This window comes from Entelurus aequoreus, linkage group LG07 (genome assembly GCF_033978785.1).
Source record: "Entelurus aequoreus isolate RoL-2023_Sb linkage group LG07, RoL_Eaeq_v1.1, whole genome shotgun sequence".
Lineage (NCBI taxonomy): Eukaryota > Metazoa > Chordata > Actinopteri > Syngnathiformes > Syngnathidae > Entelurus > Entelurus aequoreus.
Window position 1 is genome coordinate 20,869,731 of NC_084737.1, and position 27,154 is coordinate 20,896,884.

Sequence of the window (27,154 nt, forward strand, 5' to 3'; positions counted from 1 at the left end):
ATTTTATTTAACAAGTATATTTATTATTTTTGGCAACTGTAACGTTACAGTTTGAACAGTAACACTGTGTTTGAATATTTAATTAAGTGATTATTTGATGTACCACTAGCTCCACCTACACAGTTTTGCCACAGTTTGAGAATCACTGGTCTAAAGGGTTCAAGAGTGTGAGGTGTAAATATAGAAAATAATATAAAAATAGTAAAAAAAAAACAAACAAACAAAAAAAACATAATCAAGGGCACAATTACTGGTAGCAGTTATGAGATAAGACATGAATCAAAATAACTTAAATGTACACTAAAATGCATTTATTGGTGGGAATAATTTTTAAATATTGACTACAATTTTATATTAGCTTTTTATTGTTAATATTCTTTATAGTTTGTGCCGTATCTGCATGCTTTGACTGTGGCATCACTATTTAGAATTTTCTCTCACCCAAAAAACTTTGTAGCATAAGAGCATGTTAACTATACAAAAAAATAAAAGTAGGAACAAAATGTATATATGTTTATAAAAAGTCCTAATAAAAGCAGAATAAAAATTATAAAAATATGATTATTTATATATTCATATTTTTTATAATTTACATATATATGTATATATATGCATATACACACACACATATATATATATGTATATGTATACACACACACAGTATATATACACACAGTATATATGTATATATATCGTACACACATATATATTGTCCATTGTCTACCGCTTGTTGCTTTATATATATGTGTATATATCTATATATATATATACATATATATATATACATATATATATATATATATATATATATATATATATATATATATATATATACATATATATATATATATATATATATATATATATATATATATATATATATATATATATATATATATATATATATATATATATATATATATATATATATATATATATATACACCACGGTATCCCCCTGTAGAACTACAGGAGGTGGCCGGGACAGGGAAGTCTGGGCATCTCTGCTTAGACTGCTGCCCCCGCGACCTGGACTCGGATAAGCAGCGGTAAAATGGATGGATGTTTTGACAGGACACACAAAAATGTTTTAAGAACTCACGTTTGCAAAAAAATCCGCTATTTTGGTTTGGCTATTCACTGGTCACTTTTGACTGAGTGAAATAGCAAAAAAAAGTGCATTTGTTGCCTGAACATGGGGGTTTGTTCAATGCTGTTTTCAGCTTTAATTTTCTTATATATATATATATATATATATATATATATATATATATATATATATATATATATATATATATATATATATATATATACATATATATATATATGTATATATATATATACATATACATTGAACAAACATGGGGGTTTGTTCAATGCTGTTTTCAGCTTTAATTTTCTTATATATATATATATATATATATATATATATATATATATATATATATATATATATATATATATATATATATATATATATATATACATATATATATATATATATATATATATATATATATAAGAAAATTAAAGCTGAAAACAGCATTGAACAAACCCCCATGTTCAGGCAACAAATGCACTTTTTTTTGCTATTTCACTCAGTCAAAAGTGACCAGTGAATAGCCAAACCAAAATAGCGGATTTTTTTGCAAACGTGAGTTCTTAAAACATTTTTGTGTGTCCTGTCAAAACATCCATCCATTTTTCCGCCGCTTATCCGAGTCCAGGTCGCGGGGGCAGCAGTCTAAGCAGAGATGCCCAGACTTCCCTGTCCCGGCCACCTCCTGTAGTTCTACAGGGGGATACCGTGGTGTACCCAAGCCAGCTGTGAGACATAGTCCCTCCAACCTGTCCTATATATATATATATATATATATACATATATATATATATATATATATATGTATATGTGTATATATATTATATGTAAATGTGTGTGTCCGTGTATATATGTATACGTCTATGTATATGTCCATGTATATATATATATATATATATATATATATATATATATATATATATATATATATATATATATATATATATATATATATATATATATATATATATATGTATATGTGTATATATGTGTATATATGTATATATATATGTATATGTGTATATATGTATATGTTTCTATATGTGTATATATATATATATTCATATATGTGTATATATGTATATATATATGTATATGTGTATATATGTATATGTTGTCTATATGTGTGTATATATATATATATATATATATATATATATATATATATATATATATATATATATATATATATATATATATATATATATATATATATATATGTATATATATATGTATGTATTCATACATATATATATATATATATATATGTATGTATTCATACATATACTGTATATTCCTCGCGCACTAATTGACTTAAAGAGCGCACTTGCTGCATGTCACGTTATTGATGGTAAAATGCATTTTTAGACAATATGATTTGCCTGAGTGGCTAGGAGACGGTAGAAAAAGGATTAGTAAGGACAAATGTAAAAAAATAAAAACTTTTTTTTTTTTTTTTTTTAAACTTGGGACTTCCCGCGGGCCGGATTTTGGACGCTGGGGGCCGTATCCGGCCTGCGGGCCGTAGTTTGGGGACCCCTGGTTTAAATGACATCCGCCTGCACTCCTGACTCTGCAGGCTTTTGGCAGATTACAGGGATGTGGCAACACACTGAAATCTGATTGGACAATCTACCGGTAACTGGAAGCAGTGCATCCAAGAGACATGCTACTAAATCAAGATAATAGACTACATATTAATACTTTTTCATGAAACAAATACCAGAGTTTAAGTTGTAAATGTAGGTCAGTGTTTAGGCCTGCAGAGAGACCTTGCTGGCTCTGACTGACCACAACTTGGTCCTCACTGACATTTATTTCTCCATGTGTGTATGCCCCCTGGGATTTTTAGCATTTCTCGTTTGTCTGTTTAACATGTTCCATAAGCAGTAAAAATGATAAACAATAGAGATGGGATTTGTGGCTCTTTAAACGGAGCTGTTGAGTAGCCATTCCTTTCAAAGAGCTGTTCACAAGTCTCTTTATTATTATTTTTTTAATCAAGGAAGCAATCACTGGTATCCGTTGTAAGACAAAATGTGGATCAGAATAATTTAAATTTACACCAATACAGTGCATACGTAAAGTATTCACAGAGCATCCCTTTTCCACATTTTATGTTATGTTACATAAAGCCTTATTCCAAAATGGATTACATTAATTTTTGTCCTCAAAATTCTACAGACAAGACCCCAAAATGACAATGTGAAACCATTTTTTTTTAAATTGCAAATGTTTTAAAAAAAACAAAAAAACCCCCACATGAACAAAGGTATTCACAGCCTTTGCTCAATATTTTGGTGATGCACCTATGCCAGCAATTACAGCCTCAAGTATTTTTGAATACGACGCCACAAGCTTGGCACACCTATCATTAGGCAGTTTCGCCCATTCCTCTTTGCGGCATCTCTCAAGCTCCATCAGTTTGGATGGGAAGTGTTGGTTTTCATCCAGGATGTTTATGAACATTGTTGCATTCATTTTAGGCACTGTTTATACTGCACACCCAATCAGATTTCGAGTTGAAAAATAAAGCTCCCGTAGATCCACGCTGATGGATCTCCTCTTCATAACAGCCATAAAAATATTACGACCCTCCCAAATATATTACACTAAATACATCCATTCCTACATTACAATACTTTCATTTATCTTTACGTTCAAAACTAATTTTAAAGGTGTTGCCACTTTTATTTTTATTTTGTAGTAGTAGCGACTTCCTCCCGGTCAACTTACTTTGTTTTCACTTTATCGAAATGCGCGTCCAAGTGACGTTGGGGCCACATTGGGGCCTGTGCTCGTTAATATAAAAATCACATTTTACTTGCAGTGTAAACAGTCAGCCGGAAAAAATTTGATCTAAAAAAAATCAGATTTGGGCCACTTTGGCCTGCAGTGTAAACGTAGTCTAATCACCAGGCCAATACCATCCCTACAGTGAAGCATGGTGGTGGCAGCATCATTCTGCGGGGATGGTTTTCAGCGGCAGAAACTGGGGGACTGGTCAGGATAGAGGGAAAGATAAATGCAGCAATGTACAGAGACATCCTGGATGAAAACAAAAGCTTCTCATCCAACTTGATGGAACTGGAGAGGTTCTGCAAAGAGGAATTGGCAAACTTGCCCAAAGATAGGTGTGCCAAGCTTGTGACATCGTATTCAAAAAGTTTTGAAGGCTGTAATTGCTGCCAAAGGTGCATCAACAAAGTATTGATCAAAAGCTGTGAATACTTATATACATGTGATTTTTTAGACTTTTATTTAATATTTTTTTGGCAATTAAAAAAAACAAACAACCTTTTCACATTGTCATTATGAGGTAATGTCTGTAGAATTTCAAGGACAAAATATAATTTATTCCATTTAGAAATAAGGCTGTAACATAAAATGTGGAATAAGTGAAGCGTTGTGAATACTTTTAGGATGCACTGTATATATTACTCTACTTGTGAGGATTATTTTGAAATATTGACAATAATTTCATTGTTGTTGCGTTTTCATTGTAAGCTTTCTGTGAGGTGGTGCCATATTCCCATGCTTTGACCGTGACATCACTCGTAAGAATTTTCCCTCACCTATAAAACACGTACAGTATATATAAAACTAATACAAAAATGAACTATCCTACATCCACAGCCAAACAATTGACAACAAAAGTGAATAAAAAAATTAATTAAAAAAATTAAAATTATTTCATTATCTAGTGTAGTCATGGCAGTATTGGCAAATGCAGAGAAAGGCTCGCAACTGCGAATCAGTTCTATTCATTCACTTAAAAAGTGCCACTCAAAAAACTTGATTAATTTGTGAACGTCACATCACTAGTAAACAATACATTTCTGCCAGGGAGACACAAGTCTTGAATGATTGCTCTCAGCGTGCTCCCAAAATAATGACACAAGATTCAGGCATCAACCTGAGCATTTATTGTTTTTTTGGGGGTGTTTGTGGGTACCTGTGTTTTCTAAATCGCTGCTGGAATACCCATCAGCTCATTTTGCATAGGTTTTGCCTGTCCGTGGACAAGTGTCCACATAACGGATGAATAAATCATTACATAACAAAAAAACATGCAGAAAAAGTGAAAGGCACAATCACCATAAATATCAGATACACAACATTTTATGTGTCTAAATATTTAATTTAATCGGGGAGGAGTGGACTACTTGAGATATGCAACATGGGCCAATTTCCATGTGTTGGTAAGCTGCCATCATTTCAGGGCAAAAAATAAACATCAGAAACTCCCCAGACATTCAATGTTTTTCATATAAACACCCTATCTCTAATTACTATACAGGAAAATACAAGCATATTTTGTTATTATGATACATACACTTTTTTTTTTAATTTCTTTAAATATAAACTATGTATCCTGACTTATCATGTACCTTTCCACTCACATCACATCATAGAAGTTCAACATATAGTATGCACTCCCTTAGCACATTTTTGGATGTCTTTTACTCTTGACCGCACACTTCTGAATGATCACACAACACACTGACAGCACATTTCCTTCTTACATGACAAAAGTGAGGCAAAAAAAGACACACAGTTTTCCCACACTCACACACATTGATCTGTGTTTTCTCATTAAGTGTGTGTCTATCCCCCGTAAGAGATACAAAAGTAGTTAACGGGAAAAAAAATCTGAAATTAATGTAATACTTTATTATAGTATTTTTATGAAATTACTAGAAGAACAATAAGCTATTTTGGTATGTTATTTAAAAAAAAGGACTTTAATAGACAATTTCAAAAGGAAACACTCTTCCCCTTTCCAAAGATTGTAAATGCATCACCAGTTTGCCACTCAGTCTTTTCCACACAGCAGTACAGATTGTATTGCAACCATGTCAGTGTCCTCACCAGAGTACACGATCGGCAAGTACTCTGCTTAGTGGAGCCTCTGGGGGGCACTGTGAGGCTATGGCACATCAACCCTGAGCCTATGAGCGATTTTTATTGTGCTCCTCCTCAGCAAGATGTAACTCAAACTAGGGGGTGGGGGGGAGATGTCCTGTGATTAGGAGCACCGAGCTGAGGCAAAAGAGGATTTGCCTCACTCCCATTGAACTCAACATTGCGGACTCGGGTCTTTAGAGGCTTTGACATCTAACAGAGTGCTATAAATTGCTTTAGAATATTTACAAGAGTAATAAAGGACTATCATAATGTATACCGCTATTTTTAGGAGATTTTAACTTTCTCACAAACAAAAAAGAGAGGGGGGGAGGGAAGGTCTCAAAAGTAAAACACAAGCACACAGCACACTGCTAAAACGTTTGACTCACAGAAATGTATGACAGTGCAAACTTACATCCATGTTTCGAATAATTTACAAACATTAGTATACACATCAGCACCATTGTTTACTATTGTTGTTGTTACATGTCTTTAAGCTCAGCTTCTAAGCGAACCATGTTAAGAGTTTGGTGTGCATACAAGGAGACAGCAATGTTCAGACAAACTGATGGAACTATTCCCCATTTCTTCAAATCTGACTCCTTAGCAGCCAGGGATTTTTTTAAAAATAATTAAAGCAACTAATGTATACATTGTAATGTATAATGTGAAGAATCGCAGTACACACTGTGTCTGGTGTGTGCTGGGCCCTTGGCTTCAGGTAGAAGATGACAACATTGAGTCATGCTGCAAGTGCAGCAAGTTTTTATTCATTTTGTTTAATCAAATGTCCACTTACTCTTCAGATGAATGTTGATATTGGTGGAACCTTGCAAACTTTACAATGAACAAAAAAAAAAAAAAGAGTTGTAAGCCATTTTTATCGTTCTACACTTATAATATTCTGCCATTCTCTTTGACCCAACGCCGAAGCTTGTATCTCATCATCTTGCTTACATTTATGAGCATTTAAATATTCAACTTTTTATATTGATAGTTAACCATTGTCTAACATAAAAAGTGAAAGGAAATTCTGCTCTCTTATCTGAGAAAAAAAACAAGACTGCTTTGGAGGGTCACGTCCCACTTTCCTATTCTTTATCACACACCATTGTACTAATTCACTGCATCATTGATTCTTTAGTCTGTTTTGGTCATCCTCCCACCATCTCTTTCTTGCTCTCAACCTTTGCAGTGTAGTGAGGAATAAATCGCACAATGTTTATTTTCTATGATGAAATTGTTTGCCACAATGCAAACATATATTTTTGTGCTTGTCATCACAACAGTCCTCACCCAGAATATCCATCTACAAAAATAAAACTGGACGGTGGCTATAACTCATAATTGAGCTTTAAGGAAATGATGGTTTGTTTTTTCTGCAAATAAGGTTCAGCCATTTTTTATCTGTGATGCAAGGTTCCCTCAAATATCGTCTGTTCAGTCAGAGAAAATCACTTATGAACATAAAATTATTTTATGGTTGTATTAATATAAAAAATGCTTGGGGTGAGAGTGAAAGGAAGACTATGAAGAAGAAATCAATATAGCTAAACTTTATTTTTTTCTTTAAATTATTAAAACTTAAACTTTTTATGTTTGGATGCTGCAGTAAGGATTTTAAGTTCTACTCTATGAGCTACTCTGAGGGCGAGTATTTCTGAAGAGCAAAATAGGGCAGCAGAAGACTACAGAATGCAAAATTTTTGAACGAGTGCGCCAAATTTAAAGCAGACATGTTAAATGCACTAAATGTGTATAAAGTTGACTCGGCTCCTTTAATGCCCTCAGAGTAAACAGCGCTTGGAGGTTTAGTGGCAGAAGTTACGCTTGCTAGGCTGGTGAAGGAAGGTGTTGCGAGCGTGGCTTGCGTGACGAGGAACCTGCTCTCTGGTGCGGTTTTGGCGTTGGATGCGGTTGCGGCTCAGGTGGCGCCTCTCGATGCGGGCTTTGCCACGCTGGACCCTGGCCACTTGGGCCAACTTAGGCTGGACGTAAGGTCCAAAAGTCCCCCTGAATGGCCCCGGGGTGTGGGTGGCCGGAGCTGCAGCTGGCTCAGCCACTCGGCTGCAGTGGTGGAGATGAAAACAAAAAGATGTCGAGACACTCGGGATGGTGCTGAGGAGAAGTGTGTTGCGTTTCTCACCTAACACTGCTTGCCAGGCTCACAATGCTTTCCTCGCCCACCACGGAGAGGTTGCTGTTGGAGACTATGGAGAGGTTGTTTGGGGAGACGTACACTGACATGCTGGGGTGCTCGATGAGCAGGTCCTCCATTGGGCTCGCTTCCGCAGTCGCTCCTTCTGCAGTGAAACAGGGGGGAGGGGTGACAAACCAGCTCTCATCCATGCAGCCTCTCTCTGAGCCTGCTTTACTGCTTTGCCCACTGCCCCCACACTCGCTCCCAGGAGGAGAAGTTGACTGGGCGGAGGAGGCCGTGGACAGTCTGGCCCGCCTTGGGCAAGACAGTGATTCTGATGATGCTACTGCCCCTTGCGTCTGACTTTTACGTGTCCTACGGCGCTTGATTGGCGGGCGGGGAATGGATGTTTGGCATTCAGTCCGTGTCTCAGTGTCTTTGTGATTTGATTGGTTACTGTCCAGAAATGGATGTGCAATAAGTTGGGCTTGTGTCTCATCCTCAGCCGGCATCATGCAGACAGATTTGTCTAAACGTTTGGCACAAATGAGATCACGGTGGGGAAGCCAATAAAGATGGAGGTGGTAAGGATTTGATGCAGATGAAGTAGATATTCAAAATGCCATGCAGGTTGAAGGGGTATTTTTAAAATATGTGTTAGATCACATACGCACGCGCACGCATACCAGTGTGGGGGTTGTAAGGGTGTGTACAAAATTGGAAAGAGGAGGAGAGGGGGCAAGGAAACACAAAACATAAAAGAGTCACATCATTAGTTGTGTTGACCCTCTTGGGTTTTGGTGCTTTCTCCTATGTTTTAGTTTCATTGGCTTCTGAAGACACACATTGACTGGGATCATAAATGAGGATTATATTCAGTTTAGTGGCATCCCGTCCTAATCGAATCCTGACTACAACCCGTCACCACCCTTCAATACCTCTTTACTTCACTGCCGTTTGGTCATTACAACTTATTTAACAGATAATAGTTTAGCTCTTAAAAGCAACATTCACTATAAATGAGACTCACCAGGCAGGTTGACAAGCATCCATCCTTCCTCGTCAGCCTCTGTAACACAGGGCTTGGGTCCCTTGAGCTCAGCTGCCACCTCTTCCACCTCCCCAAACAGCAGGTTGCTCAGACGTTGAAACATGACTGCTTGTATGTCAAGTGTTGACTTGCAGGCTTTTTGTCAAACAAAAAAAGCTGTAGCTGCCTTTGAATGGTATTCACTTTTGAATTTAACTTAAAGTCATATATTATTTTTATTTATTTTTTCACTTAAAGCCCTTGTTTGTTCTTGAATTGGACAATGGGAGCATGGGCTTCAGTAGTGCAAATATAAGGTTTCACTTGGTTTATAGCAAAGGCCTGTAAGAGAACAAAAACATGATAATATTAGAAAATTGTGTTATTCACTGTCAATATACATTTCATCAATATACGCCAATTCTGTGTTTCAGTAGTAAATGGAGGTTGGCATGTTGTATTTTCCTAAAAACAACACAAAACTGCACCAAGTAAAATTTTGCGTTCGAGCTGTATTATTGACTTCTAATCTAGTTCCAATCTGCCAAAAATGAAGCCAATGTATAGCTTTAGATGTTCCAAGTAACTTTTCTTCTGATAGAAACCACAATATCACAATATTCGAGAATAACTGAAATGCAACAGTTTAAATTCCGGTCGGAGGACTGACTCTATTACGCTGTGTTTGTTCCTGCTTTACGTAATACAATCTCATAAATCCTGTAATGATAAACATGTTTTAGCCTTGCTGTTTTTGAGCTTTAGTATCAGTTAGTGATGTGTAGCTTTTACATTTGAATCAATACCGGTACTCAACGGTACATATTTTTCAGGGCTATTGTGTGTGTGCATCAAATGTGTTAATAAATGTTAATTGTTTATTCATAAAATCTATTTGTTTTATTTTAACACTTAACTGACTGTACTGTCCAGTTTTTATCTTGTTTTTTTTACACTTCTGTGTCTCATTTGCAAGTGCTGTGTTGGATTATATCAGTGGTTCTCAAACTTTTTTTGTCATCCCCCACTTTGGACAAGGAGGAGTTTTCAAGCCCCACTTGCCCCCATCGCCCCAACGAACGCTAATGCCAAGCTTAACATTTTCAAATTTATCGAACATCAAGTAACATCAGGTTTTATACATTCAAACTCAATAACATAAAATAAAATCAAGTTCAATAATAAATAAAATAACTGTGCAGCTGTGGTATAACTTGCATCAAGTTCAATATCAAATAAAATAACTTGCATCAATTCAATAATAAATAAAACAAAAGTGTTATAACTTGCATCAAGTTCAATAATAAATCAAAAAAAGTGTTATAACTTGCATCAAGTTCAATAATAAATCAAAAAAGTGTTATAACTTGCATCAAGTTCAACAATAAATCAAATAAAAGTGTTATAACTTGCATCAAGTTCAATAATAAATCAAATAACTTGCATCAAGTTCAATAATAAATAAAACAAGTGTTATAACTTGCATCAAGTTCAATAATAAATAAAACAAAAGTGTTATAACTTGCATCAAGTTCAATAATAAATCAAAAAAGTGTTATAACTTGCATCAAGTTCAATAATAAATCAAATAAAAGTGTTATAACTTGCATCAAGTTCAATAATAAATCAAATAACTTGCATCAAGTTCAATAATAAATGAAAATAAAAGTGCCACTTTGCAATCTTTGCCAAAAAAAGGAGGACAGGGCAAGTGAACATGAGTTTTACAGTACTCCAGCATTAGTGGCTGCAATGAGCCTGTTTTGCACTGCACAGCTTTTCAAATGGGTTAAAACCTCATTGAATTCGGGGCTGAGCTGCCTTGATGCGAGTGTTTCCCGGTGAATGACACATTGTGTCCAATGCGCATTTGGCGCAACCCTCTTTATTAGAGCCTGCAGCCCGTTTCTTGACTTTGCCATGCGCGCCATCAGAGCAAAAGCCCACACAGTTTTCCCATTTAAGGTCGTGCTCTTTGAGGAAACTGTCCATTATCTTGAACAGCTCATCAGCAGTGGCTCTATTTTTTATGTATTTGCAAAACAGCAAATCCTCGCACAGTGACTCGCCATTCACAAAGCTTCCGCTTAGCCCCGCCCCCATTAGTTACTGTTGCTATGTCAGTAAACTTTCGCTCCTACCTAGAAATGTAAAGCCTACAGGAAAAATAAGTAATTTACATTTATCTATATAGCGGATTTCACAGACAGAATCACAAAGTGATTTACAGTGTGTATAGAAAATGAAAGCATAGTAAAAAAAATATCAAAGAATATAATAATAAAAAAATAAAAAAAATCTAAGTGAAATTTCCTCCCGTTCCTCGCGCCCCACCTCTCATGTCTCTATTCCCCACCAGTGGGGCGCGTCCCACACTTTGAGAAACGCTGGATTATATAGAAGACTTTACATGCAGTTGCAATTTTAAGACATTTGATGGCAGTAGAGTATCGACTACAGAGTGTTTGCCATTAAGTTGAAGGTGCCAGTCTTTTCTTTTGTTGAGTCCTGCAAATTATGTATTGTGTTTATTACACACAAGCTGTTTAATTTTAACGAGCCTCTTGTAGTTTTCATTACCAAAATGTTGAAACCAAAGGGTGTTCAAATCGCCATGCAAAATCGCTAATACTGAACATGTCTACATGCATGTCTACATGCAAGTCTACGACAAATCCAAGGTAAATTAACATTGAGCTTGGACATTTAGAAAAATGGAGCCTCATAGTGCTTTTAAGCGCCTTTCTCATGTTTTATTGAAAATTGGAACACTACCTCGTGGCAGTCCGACTGAATACGCTCTCAGTGCTTAACGGCTTGTTTACCTGCCAAGTTCAACCGGACATGACGTCACGAGCAATAGGTATCGGAATATGGCACCGTTTAATTTTACGTGACTCGTTACCCCGTGGTACTGACGGAATTCGGACAGTACCCATAAAAGTACATAACGCTACTCATCCCGAGTATCAGTTGAGTCTTAAAACGTTTTTCCAATTCCACCTACTCGCATAATTACCGCATGCATTAGCAGTTGTTGCTAATGAGCTAATTTGCTTTGATCCCTATTGATAATTAGACACAAGCTAGCTAAATTAAGCGTCATACTTTACTTTTGTTTGTGCCAAATTAGTTTATCTGAATTGTCGTTTGATGGGGACTGACTTACACATGAGTGTAGCTTTTATTGGAACTCTTTAGGTGTTCTTTATAAGTATAATAGCTCTAGATGACACTCAGCATCAAGGGTTGGAATTGGGGTTAAATCACCAAAAATGATTCCCGGGCACGTCCACCGCTGCTGCTCACTGCTCCCCTTACCTCCCAGGGGGTGATCAAGGGTGATGGATCAAATGCAGAGAATCATTTCGCCACACCTAGTGTGTGTGTGACAATCATGGGTACTTTAACTTTAATATGATCACTGAATTTGTGTCTGATGAGTGATACATTCAGCTTGGACTTTAAACCAACCTAGGATAACAGCTAAGACATACTTTTCTTAACCATTAGGCATACACAGGTTGTGTAACTTAAAACTAAAGATCTCGCATTCAAACTCTCTTTTTTCCACCAGTCACACACTTCTGGCCTTCACATTAACAGCTTCATGCGTCACATCCGGGCTAACTACGCAAACAAAATAATGATCTCTAAAAATGGCTGCCTTTTGATTAAATGTTAATAAATGTTCCTCTCAGTTACAGAACAAGTGTTAAGATCAGTGATACTCATTGGCTCGTAGAGCTTTTTGCAGTTCAATACAGTGCAAATAACAAATTTTTCCGTGGTAAGTAGAACTCAGCATTACTTGGCCCTCAATAGTGACTCCATTGGTTGCTACGTAGGCAGCCTAGATACACACATGAATGATCACATTAAATAATAATGACAATTTTGTTTAAAAATGTCTTAAAAATTTAAGTCTGCCAAAGGTGCAGATGAGTGAGGCATGGAACAGTGAAAGGAAGACATTAATTATATAGTACATTGAGTTAAAAGTGTACTTTCAAAGCCTTAAATGCCTTATAGGGTTAGACAAAATGTCTTGTCGACACGAGATGTTGTGTTTGTATTGTCAACACAGGAAGACTGCATGACAAATAAAAGAAGCAAACAGACCTCGGGGCTGCTGTGTTTATCTTTTATAATGGCCTGGTTATTGATACTAATAATAATGTATGTGTCTTTAAAGCTATTTCATCCGTAATATTCGATAGGTGTTCGTTTTAGTTGTATAATGCCAACATTATACCTTTAAAACACAGTTAAATGCTTAAAAGTGAAGCGGTGTCTGTCGGGGCGGGGTTTAGAGACATGGGCGGGGACTACGACTAAAAACAAGACACTGTGACGTCACTGCCTGACCACTGTCACTGACGCTGGCTCCAGACTATTTTATGGCGAAACGCGAGTGTGAGCTGCAAATAAATAAACGATGTCGATAGCTCTGTAGTAGGTGTTTATCTACTGCAGTCAACATGTCGCAAATGTTGACACAGTGGTCAATTCCTGTTCAAATTCGATGTTAATACCGTCAAAATACGCCGATGCACGGATGTCTAATATTTACAGTACACGAACTAGTGAAACTTGACGTGAAAATATGGAGGCAGACTTCCGATGGGGAATCCGGACTACAGATGAATTATCCGTGTAAGCCCTCCAGCTGAAGGGTCAGAGCAATGACAGTCGTGGCTCAGCGACGCTCAACAAGACGTCGACTGACGCTGACAATGCAGTGGCAACAGAAGCACATTTAAAGAAGAACTACACAGGTCTGACAACATCCGCCATCGCCTCCACATCAACAATTAGTGCAATTTGAACCACAACATCGCAGAATGGTATCATTTTCGGTGCAAGGGCGTCGAAATACTTGATCTATAACGCCTTAATTCGGACGTTCACGTATGTGAATAACCTTTGAGGCCATACATTAAACTTAGAGCAGCAGGTTTTGCAATAAGGGTTGTTCATTATATTTGAGTTGATGATGGTTGACATGTTATATGAGTATGATGCGTTCAAGGACCGACAAAAAACAAAACAGCATCACATTCAAATCAATGTAAAGAGCTGCTTACCTGCCTTTGCGATATTATTCAAGTTGTAAACGAGATCACACACAGTAGAATCGAAAATTCTTAAAGCATAGCTTTAAATAGCATTTAGTGAGGTAGTTAAAACACCATCATATAAAAATAAAAGGCTTTCTTCTCAGAAGAAGGTCTTTGTGTAAAATATTACACTGTTTCAGATCATAACATCTGCAGCTTTTCGCTCCTTTCCTATCCTTTTTTCACCCCCGCTGCAGACGTCCCTCTTGTTTATTGCTGCCTCCAGCTGATCCTTAGATCAGTATGTAGAACGTACAAAACAGCTGATTGTGAGATCACAATACACAGGAACACGCCTCTAGTCCCGCCCACGCCGAACAAACCAGCCAATCGGAATATTACACAAGCCACAAGACGGGGCTGGAGGGAAAGAGGCGGATGGGGGCTGGGCGAGAGAGCTGTCAAGCTGCTCGCAGAGAGAAAAGCTGATCCCTAATCAGCTGCTGCTTTTCCCGCAGCCTGTGTTTCTAACGAAAGCTGGGGGATGGTAAACTGACCTAGAGTCTGTGCTTAGATGCCCTTTTACAACTAGGGACCTTAAAGATGTACTGTGTAACAGTTTAAATCAAATGGCACATTCTGCCAGTTCGCTGCCAAATAGTCCAGATACATCTAGCTTTTCAACCTTATAAGGTTGACATATTTTGATAGTTTGTATTGCATAAGCAACGATCGCGTTTCAAGTCTTTATATTGTAACAATATCCAGAAACAAATGTCGATGCTGCTCTTATTTCGTTTAAAACAGTTTGTAAATGGACTTTCCCCGCTACCCCTACGACCTTCTCTTCTATGCTCTCTCTTCGTGCCACTAAATATTCCCCAGCCAATCAGATGTGTATTCTCTGAATGCAGCATTGGAGGAACCAATGAGTTGCAAGGAGGTTTTTTAAAGACAACCCTGGTGGTGACTTTTGCACTTTGCAGTCGGTCACTGCCTTTATGAAACAGATGACTAAAGAAATAAATATGCTAGTTTGCATGTATTGCAGTCAATGGATGTCTGTTTGTTATGGTTAAAGGGGAGCTTCCTCTTTTTAAAAACTTTGCCTATCATTCAAAATCCTTATGTAAGACACAAACACATAAGTTGTTCTTTTTTTTTGCACTCTAACTAGTAAATAAATGCGAGCAAAAGTCAGCTTAAAATGGAGCTGATGGGAGTCGCTTTACTCTGCCTATAAAGCGCTTAAAACATCTAAACACCTCCATCAAGGTTATATGTACATGACGTAACTATGTATGTAATGTAGTATCAGGTACATTAATAACAACATGTAATATTTACGTATTTTGCTCATTTTAAGCACATTAATTTCAAAGCATCACTTTTTCCTTCGACAACACCACTGATTATCACTCACTGCAGACTTCATGAGAGACAACAAACATAATAAAACATCACTTACTGTACAATGTCTGCTGTTACTGGGATGTCGACTGTTAGGACGTTGATATATTCCCGTTTAGATAAAGAATGACTCATAATCCTCACGAAGAAAAAAGTGGGGTGGAACCAAGCGTCTTTTCAATTTTTTTCCTGCCATTTCCGGGTCTAAATTGGATGCCAAAGTTGACCAACAATTCAGTTTATGTCCACATCATTTTACTATCCAGGTGAGAAGCATGATTTATAATCTAGAATTAACTTTCATGCGTTTGGAGGCGAGAAAGCACCAGCTGATGATGTCAATACAACAGCATAAAAAAGTTACCTCTCTCTGATCGATGCGCCGCTAAGTAATGATAATATCGCTAATACTAGGTTAATATTCAGGTCACAAAATGTAAATGGAATATTGTTGGTGCTTTTTGGATGGTTATTTATTGGGTTTTATGGTCAGAATAAACGCAATGACGTCATGGCTCCCATTGGCTCCATTGTAAGCAAACTTTTATTTACGTTTGTTCACGAGTTGGAATGCATTAAAACAGGACATATGTATTCTTGTCTTTCATAAGGATTGTGAATTATAGGCACTATTCCAAAAAAGGTGCAGTTCCCCTAAGTTACTCTTCTGGTCATAGTGAATTATCTCATTCATGTCTGCTCAGATCATATTGTTCACTAAAATGTAAAATGTGTACTCGCTGAAACTCCAGTACAGAGACTTATTAAGTCATTTGGGGGCCTGAGGCAAACCAAGTCATTTGGGTCCTTCACATGAAAAAAACAACATGGCAATGTTGTTAGAAACTACCAAGAGAACTGCACATTAAAGCTTGGCGAGCCACACAATGAGTGTAACTGATCCCAACACTTTTTACTGTAATGCATAGGAACATTAATTAACATTTAATAAAAAATAAGCCATTTTTTGGTTACCATTATTTTGTTAGCGCAGTTGGACTGGATGTGACGCATAATGCTGTTATTAAAAACGCCAGAAGTGTGTGACTGGTGGGAAAAAGAGTTTGAACAACATTGTTTTCTTTATGTTATGCCACCTAATGTTATAAGTCCATCCCTGCTTTAGGATAATCATTTTTAAATGTGTTTTCTCATAGTGACATATGTCAATTTAACTACTACTGATACTTCCTGGCAAAATGGGAAACAAATAAAAGATAAACGCTAAGAGGCTGTTACAAAGGCACATTTGGCACAAGACGTGTAATTTGTCATGTCGTGCGAAAAGGACCTATACAAGTGTGTAAGTAATTACACCAGTCTGTCTTCCATTCACCATTTTGTCATGTTTCTATCTCTTTGCTGAGAGATAATAGTAAGGGTTCAGTACAGCTTGAGCTTTATAAAAGCAAGATGATAAGGTTTCAGCCTATAAGGTTACCAGGTGCTAGGCAACTCACGCAGACACACACGCAAACACATTCACCTTGTCGATGATTGTGTGTTACAACACGTGTTGTACAAGAACAGTTTCTGTGGCTCTGCTTGGCTGCTGTTTTTGTTCAGATGTCACACATCTGGTGCAACATGTTATCTCAATAAATACTGCAAAATCCCCATCTAACTGATAGGATGAAAAATTCTGTTGTTGTTGTAACCCAGCAGGCACAAGAGATTGATACAACGTTGATTATACATACATGTCCATGGAACAACGTTGCAAACTGGTTGTATTTGTAAATTGAGACAATGTTGATGTCTGAACGTTGGATCCACATTGTTGGTTGGGAAATTACCAAATTTCAATGTCAATCAACGTCACTAATGGTAAATGGGTTATACTTGTATAGGGCTTTTCTACCTTCAAGGTACTCAAAGCGCTTTGACACTATTTCCACATTCACACACATTCACACACTGATGGCGTGAGCCATGCAAGGCGCTAAACACGACCCATCAGGAGCAAGGGTGAAGTGTGTTGCTCAAGGACACAACGGACGTGACTAGGGTGGTAGAAGCTGGGGATCAAACCAGGAACCCTCAGGTTGCTGGCACGGCCACTCTACCAACAGCGCCACACCGTCTCCACACACAATGTCACAACCTGACATTGATTAAATGTTGTCATAAAGCATGTTGTTCCAACGTTAGGTTTGAGTTGCTCAACGTCAGGACCTAATTCAACAAGTTCTCAACCTTGTTTAAATGTCTTGTGCCAGCTGGGAAGTCTTATTCATTAGACATGAATGAACACGATGAGAAGGGTGACTCTGGGCATTCCAGCATCGCCCTATTGCGTCTCCTCTCAGTTTGCTGCTGCTTTTTTTAGTCTCTACTACACAAAGAAGCCAGCGCTTTCATAGGATTCCCACAGTTTCCCCGAGCCGGTCGGAGAAATAGGTGAAAGGTTAGAGCCGGGCCTCTCTCCTCATGCGCAAGTTCAAGTTCACGAATGTAACGTGTTGTTCCAAATTACCAGCATGCCTGTCATTGCCCCAGCTGCAGAAACGGCTTCAAAACACAAAACACAGCACGTGCTTAAAGGTTGAGGCGTTATTAGTGGAGAAGTTGAGGCAGACCTCTGACGTGCTTCATGTTGACACTTGTATCACTACGGACATGTCTGCTAATGTGGTGGTGTATTTTGGAAAAACAAAAAAAACATTTGGCAACGTGGAAATGAAAAAAAGCGAGGTGCAACCCCTTTGTAAGCTATGTTATGCAACACCTTGTTATGTGTTTTGATTCCACCTCTTGCCTTTATTTTTGGTCCCTCAACCAGGCCTCTCTGCTGCAGTATGCTGGCTGTGTGCATATGATAAAACAAGATAAATGGGACCTGGTCCCAGAGCTATAAAAGGGCCTGATATCATGTCATTGACCCTGTCTGTGACATCATTTTGAAGGTACACAGTCAAAGGATTTTAATACTTTTCAACCACTTGCCAGACACAACATATCAAAGGTCTGATGTTCTTATTACGTCACAGGCAAATGAGACAGATGTACTACAATATTAATGAAATAGTGTATAACATTTCAGCTTTTTTTTCAATGCGACAGCCAACATATGCCCCGCACTGCTCTCGTTACATACGGCTGGCGTGTAAAAGTTAACCTCAACTGCACTCCCAAGATAAACCCTAAACACACGTAACACTTACTCAGCACAGACACAACATGATAGCTTCCTGTCCCCCATCCAAATTACACAACCAAGGCAAGTGGATCCCTCCCTTATTGTGGGAGATGTCTTTGCAGTTCATTTTGCATATAGAAGGGGAGAAGGGGACTAATGTCAAAGCCTCTCCCACCTTCTCTCCTTTCCTTCTTCATAGCCCTTCTAGAGCTTTCCCAAAGCCCGAATGACATGCACGCATCCACCACTTTGGTCTGTCCCTCCAAGGCCAGAGCCGACAGGGCCTAGAGGTGTCCTTGGCGAGGGTGAGCTGATAAACAGAGCAAAAGTGAGGACAAGCTGTGCAGAGCCCCCTGAACCCCCACCCCCATGAGGATACGAGGACTCTTCACAAGGGAGTTATTTTAAAGGGGAACTGCACTATTTTGGGAATTTTACCCATCATTCAAAATCTCTATGTATGACAAGAACACATTTGTTTTTCGTTTTTTTAATGCATTCTAATTTGTAATATACAACATTTATGAGACCTCTTAAAAACATCCAAAACCACCAACAATACTCCATTTACATCTTGTGGCCTGAATATTAACCAAGTATTAAAAATATTGTTGTTATAAGCGCCAACGCGGAGAAACTACTTTTAGTGGTGCCGTGATCACAGAGCGGTAACTACCTTATGCAGCGATTAACATACTGAGCCGGTGAGCTGCTGCATCGCCTCTGAGTTGGTAAAAGTTTATTCTAGATTATAAATTAGGCCTCTCACTTGTATAGTACACACTAAAAAGTAATGACTTAACCCAACGAGAAAAATCGAGGCAACCCTCTCCGTTAGTTTTTTGAAGTAATATTGTCTTCAACTGATTGCTTCTTATAATTTTAGGCAACTTGATTTTCTCAACAGTAAAACTTTTTGATAACTGAATGCATACTTAATAAATATGTGCATTGATCTACATTTTCTAGTTGATTGCTTACTAATTTGAGTTGCTTCCATTGATATTGTGTTACAAGTTTAACCCATTTTCAAATGTTAATTTGAATTTCTTTGTTGTATTTTATGTATATATAACTTTATCTTGTATTCTAAAAAATTTTGTTACATTTTACAAATAAATGATCACGAACAAACATATGATAACAAACTGTGGATTTATTCTGTGCTTCAGTGTGTACATCAACATTTTTAGTAGAGATGTCCGATAATATCGGCCTGCCGATATTATCGGCCGATAAATGCTTTAAAGTGTAATATCGGAAATTATCGGTATCGTTTTTTTTTTATGAGCTGCCACCTTACCGTGGTAGAGGAGTTTGCGTGTCCCAATGATCCTAGGAGCTATGTTGTCCGGGGGCTTTATGCCCCCTGGTAGGGTCTCCCAAGACAAACTGGTCCTAGGTGAGGGATCAGACAAAGAGCAGCTCAAAGACTTCTATGGGAATGAAACAACAAAGACTCAGATTTCCCTCGCCCGGACGCGGGTCACCGGGGCCCCCCTCTGGAGCCAGGCCCGGAGTTGGGGCACGATGGCGAGCGCCTGGTGGCCGGGCCTGCCCCCATGGGGCCCGGCCGGGCACAGCTCGAAGAGGCAACGTGGGTCACCCCTCCAATGGGCTCACCACTCATGGGAGGGGCCGTAGAGGTCGGGTGCATTGTGAGCTGGGCGGCAGCCGAAGGCAGGGCACTTGGCGGTCCGATCCTCAGCTACAGAAGCTAGCTCTTGGGACGTGGAACGTCACCTCGCTGGGGGGGAAGGAGCCTGAGCTAGTGCGCGAGGTAGAGAAGTTCCGGCTAGACATAGTCGGACTCACCTCGACGCACAGCAAGGGCTCTGGAACCAGTTCTCTCGAGAGGGGCTGGACTCTCTTCTACTCTGGCGTTGCCGGCAGTGATAGGCGACGGGCTGGGGTGGCAATTCTTGTTTCCCCCCCGGTTGAGAGCCTGCATGTTGGAGTTCAACCCGGTGGACGAGAGGGTAGCTTCCCTCCGCCTTCGGGTGGGGGAACGGGTCCTGACTGTGGTTTGCGCTTACGCGCCAAACTGCAGCTCAGAGTACCCACCCTTTTTGGATTCACTCGAGGGAGTACTTGAGAGTGCTCCCCCGGGTGATTCCCTCGTTCTACTGGGGGACTTCAACGCTCATGTTGGCAGCGACAGTGAAACCTGGAGAGGCGTGATTGGGAAGAAAGGCCGCCCGGATCTGAACCCGAGCGGTGTTTTGTTATTGGACTTTTGTGCCCGTCACAGATTGTCCATAACGAACACCATGTTCAAACATAAGGGTGTCCATATGTGCACTTGGCACCAGGACACCCTAGGCCGCAGTTTCATGATCGACTTTGTAGTTGTGTCGTCGGATTTGCGGCCTCATGTTTTGGACACTCGGGTGAAGAGAGGGGCGGAGCTTTCTACCGATCACCACCATCCGCCGCCTCAGGAAGGGGAAGCAGTGCACTATCAACACCGTGTATGGTGAGGATGGTGTTCTGCTGACCTCGACTGCGGATGTTGTGGATCGGTGGAGGGAATACTTTGAAGACCTCCTCAATCCCACCAACACGTCTTCCTATGAAGAAGCAGTGCCTGGGGAATCTGTGGTGGGCTCTTCTATTTCTGGGGCTGAGGTTGCCGAGGTAGTTAAAAAGCTCCTCGGTGGCAAGGCCCCGGGGGTGGATGAGATCCGCCCGGAGTTCCTTAAGGCTTTGGATGCTGTGGGGCTGTCCTGGTTGACAAGACTCTGCAGCATCGCGTGGACATCGGGGGCGGTACCTCTGGATTGGCAGACCGGGGTGGTGGTTCCTCTCTTTAAGAAGGGGAACCGGAGGGTGTGTTCTAACTATCGTGGGATCACACTCCTCAGCCTTCCCGGTAAGGTCTATTCGGGTGTACTGGAGAGGAGGCTACACCGGATAGTCGAACCTCGGATCCAGGAGGAACAGTGTGGTTTTCGTCCTGGTCGTGGAACTGTGGACCAGCTCTATACTCTCGGCAGGGTCCTTGAGGGTGTTTGGGAGTTTGCCCAACCAGTCTACATGTGTTTTGTGGACTTGGAGAAGGCATTCGACCGTGTCCCTCGGGAAGTCTTGTGGAGAGTGCTCAAAGAGTATGGGGTATCGGACTGTCTGATTGTGGCGGTCCGCTCCCTGTATGATCAGTGCCAGAGTTTGGTCCGCATTGCCGGCAGTAAATCGGACACGTTCCCAGTGAGGGCTGGACTCCGCCAAGGCTGCCCTTTGTCACCGATTCTGTTCATAACTTTTATGGACAGAATTTCTAGGCACAGTCAAGGCGTTGAGGGGATCTGGTTTGGTGGCCGCAGGATTAGGTCTCTGCTTTTTGCAGATGATGTGGTCCTGATGGCTTCATCCGGCCAGGATCTTCAGCTCTCACTGGATCGGTTCGCAGCTGAGTGTGAAGCGACTGGGATGAGAATCAGCACCTCCAAATCCGAGTCCATGGTTCTCGCCCGGAAAAGGGTGGAGTGCCATCTCCGGGTTGCGGAGGAGACCCTGCCACAAGTGGAGGAGTTCAAGTACCTCGGAGTCTTGTTCACGAGTGAGGGAAGAGTGGATTGTGAGATTGACAGGCGGATCGGTGCGGCGTCTTCAGTAATGCGGACGCTGTATCGATCCGTTGTGGTGAAGAAGGAGCTGAGCCGGAAGGAAAAGCTCTCAATTTACCGGTCGATCTACGTTCCCATCCTCACCTATGGTCATGAGCTTTGGGTCATGACAGAAAGGACAAGATCACGGGTACAAGCGGCCGAAATGAGTTTCCTCCGTCGGGTGGCGGGGCTCTCCCTTAGAGATAGGGTGAGAAGCTCTGTCATCCGGGGGGAGCTCAAAGTAAAGCCGCTGCTCCTCCACATCGAGAGGAGCCAGATGAGGTGGTTCGGGAATCTGGTCAGGATGCCACCCGAACGCCTCCCTATGGAGGTGTTTAGGGCACGTCCGACCGGTAGGAGGCCACGGGGCAGACCCAGGACACGTTGGGAAGACTATGTCTCCCGGCTGGCCTGGGAACGCCTCGGGATCCCCTGGGAAGAGCTGGAAGAAGTGGCTGGGGAGAGGGAAGTCTGGGCTTCCCTGCTTAGGCTGCTGCCCCCGCGACCCGACCTCGGATAAGCGGAAGAAGATGGATGGATGGATGTTTTTTTTATTATTATCGGTATCGTTTTTAAAATTTTATTTTTTTTTAAAAATTAAATCAATATAAAAAACACAAGATACACTTACAATTAGTACACCAACCCAAAAAACCTCCCTCCCCCATTTACACTCATTCACACAAAAGGGTTGTTTCTTTCTGTTATTAATATTCTGGTTCCTACATTATATATCAATATATATCAATACAGTCTGCAAGGGATACAGTCCGTAAGCACACATGATTGTGCGTGCTGCTGGTTTACTCATTTTCATTAATTACTAGTTTCTATGTAACTGTTTTTATATTGTTTTACTTTCTTTTTTATTCAAGAAAGTGTTTTGAATTTATTTATCTTATTTTATTTTTTATTTAAAAAAAAAAAAGGACCTTATCTTCACCATACCTGGTTGTCCAAATTAGGCATAATAATGTGTTAATTCCACGACTGTATATATCGGTATCGGTTGATATCGGTATCGGTTGATATCTGTATCGGTAATTAAGAGTTGGACAATATCGGAATATCGGATATCGGCAAAAAGCCATTATCAGACATCCCTAATTTTTAGACAATTCAAATTGAACTACATTGCCTGACAACTTATAAAAAACATTTATAAAACCACTGTATTAAAATGTATCCTTTTCTTGGTTAAGTCTTTAACATATTTAAGACTTCAGAATTTTTTTTATATTAAATGGTATGTCAGTATAATTTAACATTAGAAACTGGACTTAACAACGTAAACAATTGTTGCAGTACACAATTACAGTATGTTTCTTACACTGTAACAAGATTTCAGTATTGAACAAGGTTATATCCAAGGATACAGGGACTCGACTGTGTGCTAACACGACTGTTTATTATCATTTGCGACACTTCCAACAAGCGTGGGTCAAACTGCATTACGGCACCACACTGTAACACACCAACACCAGCACATAGCATAGATTGTATGCTGCAAGCAATACACTAATAAAGTTAAAGTTAAAGTTAAAGTACCAATGATTAACACACACACACACACTCGGTGTGGTGAAATGTGTCCTCTGCATTTGACCCATCCCCTTGTTCACCTCCTGGGAGGTGAGGGGAGCAGTGTGCAGCAGCGGTGGCCGCGCCCGGGAATCACTTTGATGATTTAACCCCCAATTCCAACCCTTGATGCTGAGTGCCAAGCAGTGAGGTAATGGGTCCCCATTTATAGTCTTTGGTATGACTTGGCCGGGGTTTGAACTCACGATCTACCGATCTCAGGGTGGACACTCTAATGGAATAACCTTGTTTGCATTTAGGTTACTTTGCTAAATTGTATATCTTAAATTATTCACATTAGACCACCAAAATCATGTGAAGTGAATCCTTTGGAAGTCATTATGAAGTCATTTTCACACAATATCCCCTTAAAAATGTAGCTTCACAACGTTTTTTTCTCCTTTGTGAAGAAGCCAGACATGGTCAAGGACAGTGCAGCCATTTTGGACTTGCCCAGATGTGTCTAGTGGGTGGGTCACTATAGTTGTTTTAATGACAAAATGTCCTTCTTAACAAGGGCGTATTTTAACCTAATTCAACATTTTGAGTTTTTAAGTCAAGCTAAAGCTTAAAATCGCCACTAAAGCAAATACAAGTAAGCTCTAACAAAAGCAAATGTTGTACTTCCAGTAACACAATAATACAAGTCATTGCAACAGATCCCATGGATGACTTACTAGAGTGTAGAAGGTTGTGGCCATAAACAGAGAAGTTAGTCAACTTTGACGTTCTACTTAGAGATGGCGAAAAAGACAGGAAAAGACGATCGATTGCGGCTACCTTTTTTTTTTTTAAACCTGCGTGAGGATTGTGATTAATTCTTCATCTAAGCGGGACGATATGAACATCCCAACAGTCGGCATCCCAGTGAGAGCAGACATTCTACAGTAAGTGATTGTTTTATTATGGTCATGGTTTGTATTTCTTCTTTAGCACTTACCAATTGTGCTGCTGGCTGGATCTGCTTATCACATTGCTTCTAAAATTTGTAGCTCATCCTCATTATATTCAGGCTAAAAAATATGAAGTTCTGGATCATCATTGGTCCTAAAGTAGCCGTTGTTGGCTCTCATGAAGTCTGCCATAATTAGTAGTTGTTGTTTTAGGAAATAGCGAATATTGCAATGCGTCCATGAAATTAATATGCCGCTGTATGCTTAAAACGACCAAAATATGTTAATATTACATGTTATTATTCATATGCCTGTTATTACATAAAATATATACACACAGTGTGTATATAAAACCTTACAGCGCTCTATAGGCGGAATAGAGCGAATCCATTACCTCCATTGTTAGCTGACTTTTGCTAATGTTTATTTACGAGTTAGAATGCATAAAAAAAGAAAAACATATGCGCGCTTGTCTCACATAAGGATTGTGAATGATGGACAAAATGAATGAAAAGTGAAGTTCCCCTTTAAATTACCCAAAGGATTAGGCCCTTTGGCTAAACTAAAAGCAACACGTCAGCCACTGAAAATACAAGATTAAGATTGTGCTTCTTTTTGTCATGAATAAAACGAATTAGTAATTTTTCTTCCATAATGTTAGGTGGTGATGTGCATTCGTCAGCTATCCATCCATCCATTTTCTACCGCATGCATCCGGGCAGAAGACGGGGTACACCCTGGACGAGTCGCCACCTCATCACAGGGCCAACACAGATAGACAGACAACATTCACACTCACATTCACACACTAGGGCCAATTTAGTGTTGCCAATCAACCTATCCCCAGGTGCATGTCTTTGGAGGTGGGAGGAAGCTGGAGTACCTGAAGGGAACCCACACAGTCACAGACACACACACACACACACGCACGCACGCACGCACGCACGCACGCACGCACGCACGCACGCACGCACGCACACACACACACACACACACACACACACACACACACACACACACACACACACACACACACACACACACACACACACACACACACACACACACACACACACACACACACACACAAAGACAGAGATTGTGAGGTACCAGCATTAACCGTAGTGCCACCGTAAAATACCACAAACCAACAATATCTCCTCAAGCAGGAATTTTCAACTGGACTAATTTCAGCCCAAAAATGCCGGCCCGCGAGTTCAGTTCAAACTGGGAGAGACTAACATTTTTGCAGCAGATTACTAAAAACACTAAACTGTAAAAGAAATCTCTAGATTTTACAGTAAAAAAAGCTGGTACCTCAGTTGACAACATTTTAGTATAAAATGTATGGTGATTTAGATTTTACATCTACTTTTTGTAAATTGAAACACGATATAACTGTTATTTTTACAGTAAAATTCTGGCAAGTAAGCTGTGAGGTTGTTTTTTACAGTAAAATCTATGATCTTAGTTTTTACAGTGCATTACTTACTGTAAATAAAAAAAAAGTACCACTTTTATTTTTACGTTAAAATACTGGTAGCTCAATCGCCAGAATCTACTGACATGTTTAAACCGTGTAGTACACTATCGTACAGATAAGGGGTGTCCAAACTTCAATCAAAGTTAATCAATCAAAGTTGATTTATATAGCCCTAAATCACAAGTGTCTCAAAGGGCTGCACAAGCCACAACGACATCCTCGGCTCAGATCCCACATCAGGGCAAGAAAAAACTCAACCCAATGGGCTACAATGAGAAACCTTGGAGGGGACCGCAGATGTGGTGCATCTGTGCATACTGAAAAGTCAAAAATATGCAGGGGCCATTTTGATATTTTTTTATAATGTAAAAAATGCTTAAAAAATACATTTAATATATTTATAGTCAAAGATATGTGTCATCGACGTCCCACTGGGGTGAGTTTTTCCTTGCCCGTATGTGGGCTCCGTACCGAGGATGCCGTTGTGGCTTGTGCAGCCCTTTGAGACACTTGTGATTTAGGGCTGTATAAATAAACATTGATTGATTGATTGATATGTGACACAATTCAATATTATTAATTATTAATACCAAAAGTTCAGCTTTTTCTTAATTACATTATGTCTTTTTTGTTAGTTGTTTACTTTGTTTTTGTACATTATGCTGCGGGCCAGCAAAAATCTTTGACTAGCTTTTTTTCAGTTGGTCCTTAAAGACAGCAGAGCATGACTTCTGTAACACTGACCAAAAATAAAATTAAAATAAAATTAAAATTCCAATGGAAAAGGACGCTTTTTTTCCCCAG

At 39.5% G+C, this 27,154-nt stretch overlaps 1 protein-coding gene across 3 annotated transcripts in view; it reads right to left on the bottom strand.

The window, feature by feature from the left end:
• Nucleotides 1-5,833: 5,833 nt before the first annotated feature.
• The window catches only part of LOC133653499 (tumor protein p53-inducible nuclear protein 2-like), a 48,159-nt gene continuing 26,838 nt past the window's right edge, over nt 5,834-27,154 (bottom strand). Inside the window, exons 1-4 of one of the 3 annotated variants that reach the window (XM_062052831.1) lie at nt 14,264-14,525; nt 9,177-9,518; nt 8,153-8,309; nt 5,834-8,073 (exon numbers count right to left, since the gene is read on the bottom strand). In XM_062052831.1, the coding sequence (XP_061908815.1) occupies nt 7,818-8,073; nt 8,153-8,309; nt 9,177-9,300 (537 nt within the window). In that variant the 5' untranslated portion in view covers nt 9,301-9,518; nt 14,264-14,525 and the 3' untranslated portion in view covers nt 5,834-7,817. Of the gene's footprint in view, nt 8,074-8,152; nt 8,676-9,176; nt 9,519-14,263; nt 14,526-27,154 lie in introns of those variants that run through there. The other 2 variants (XM_062052829.1, XM_062052830.1) reach the window with 2 other exon arrangements.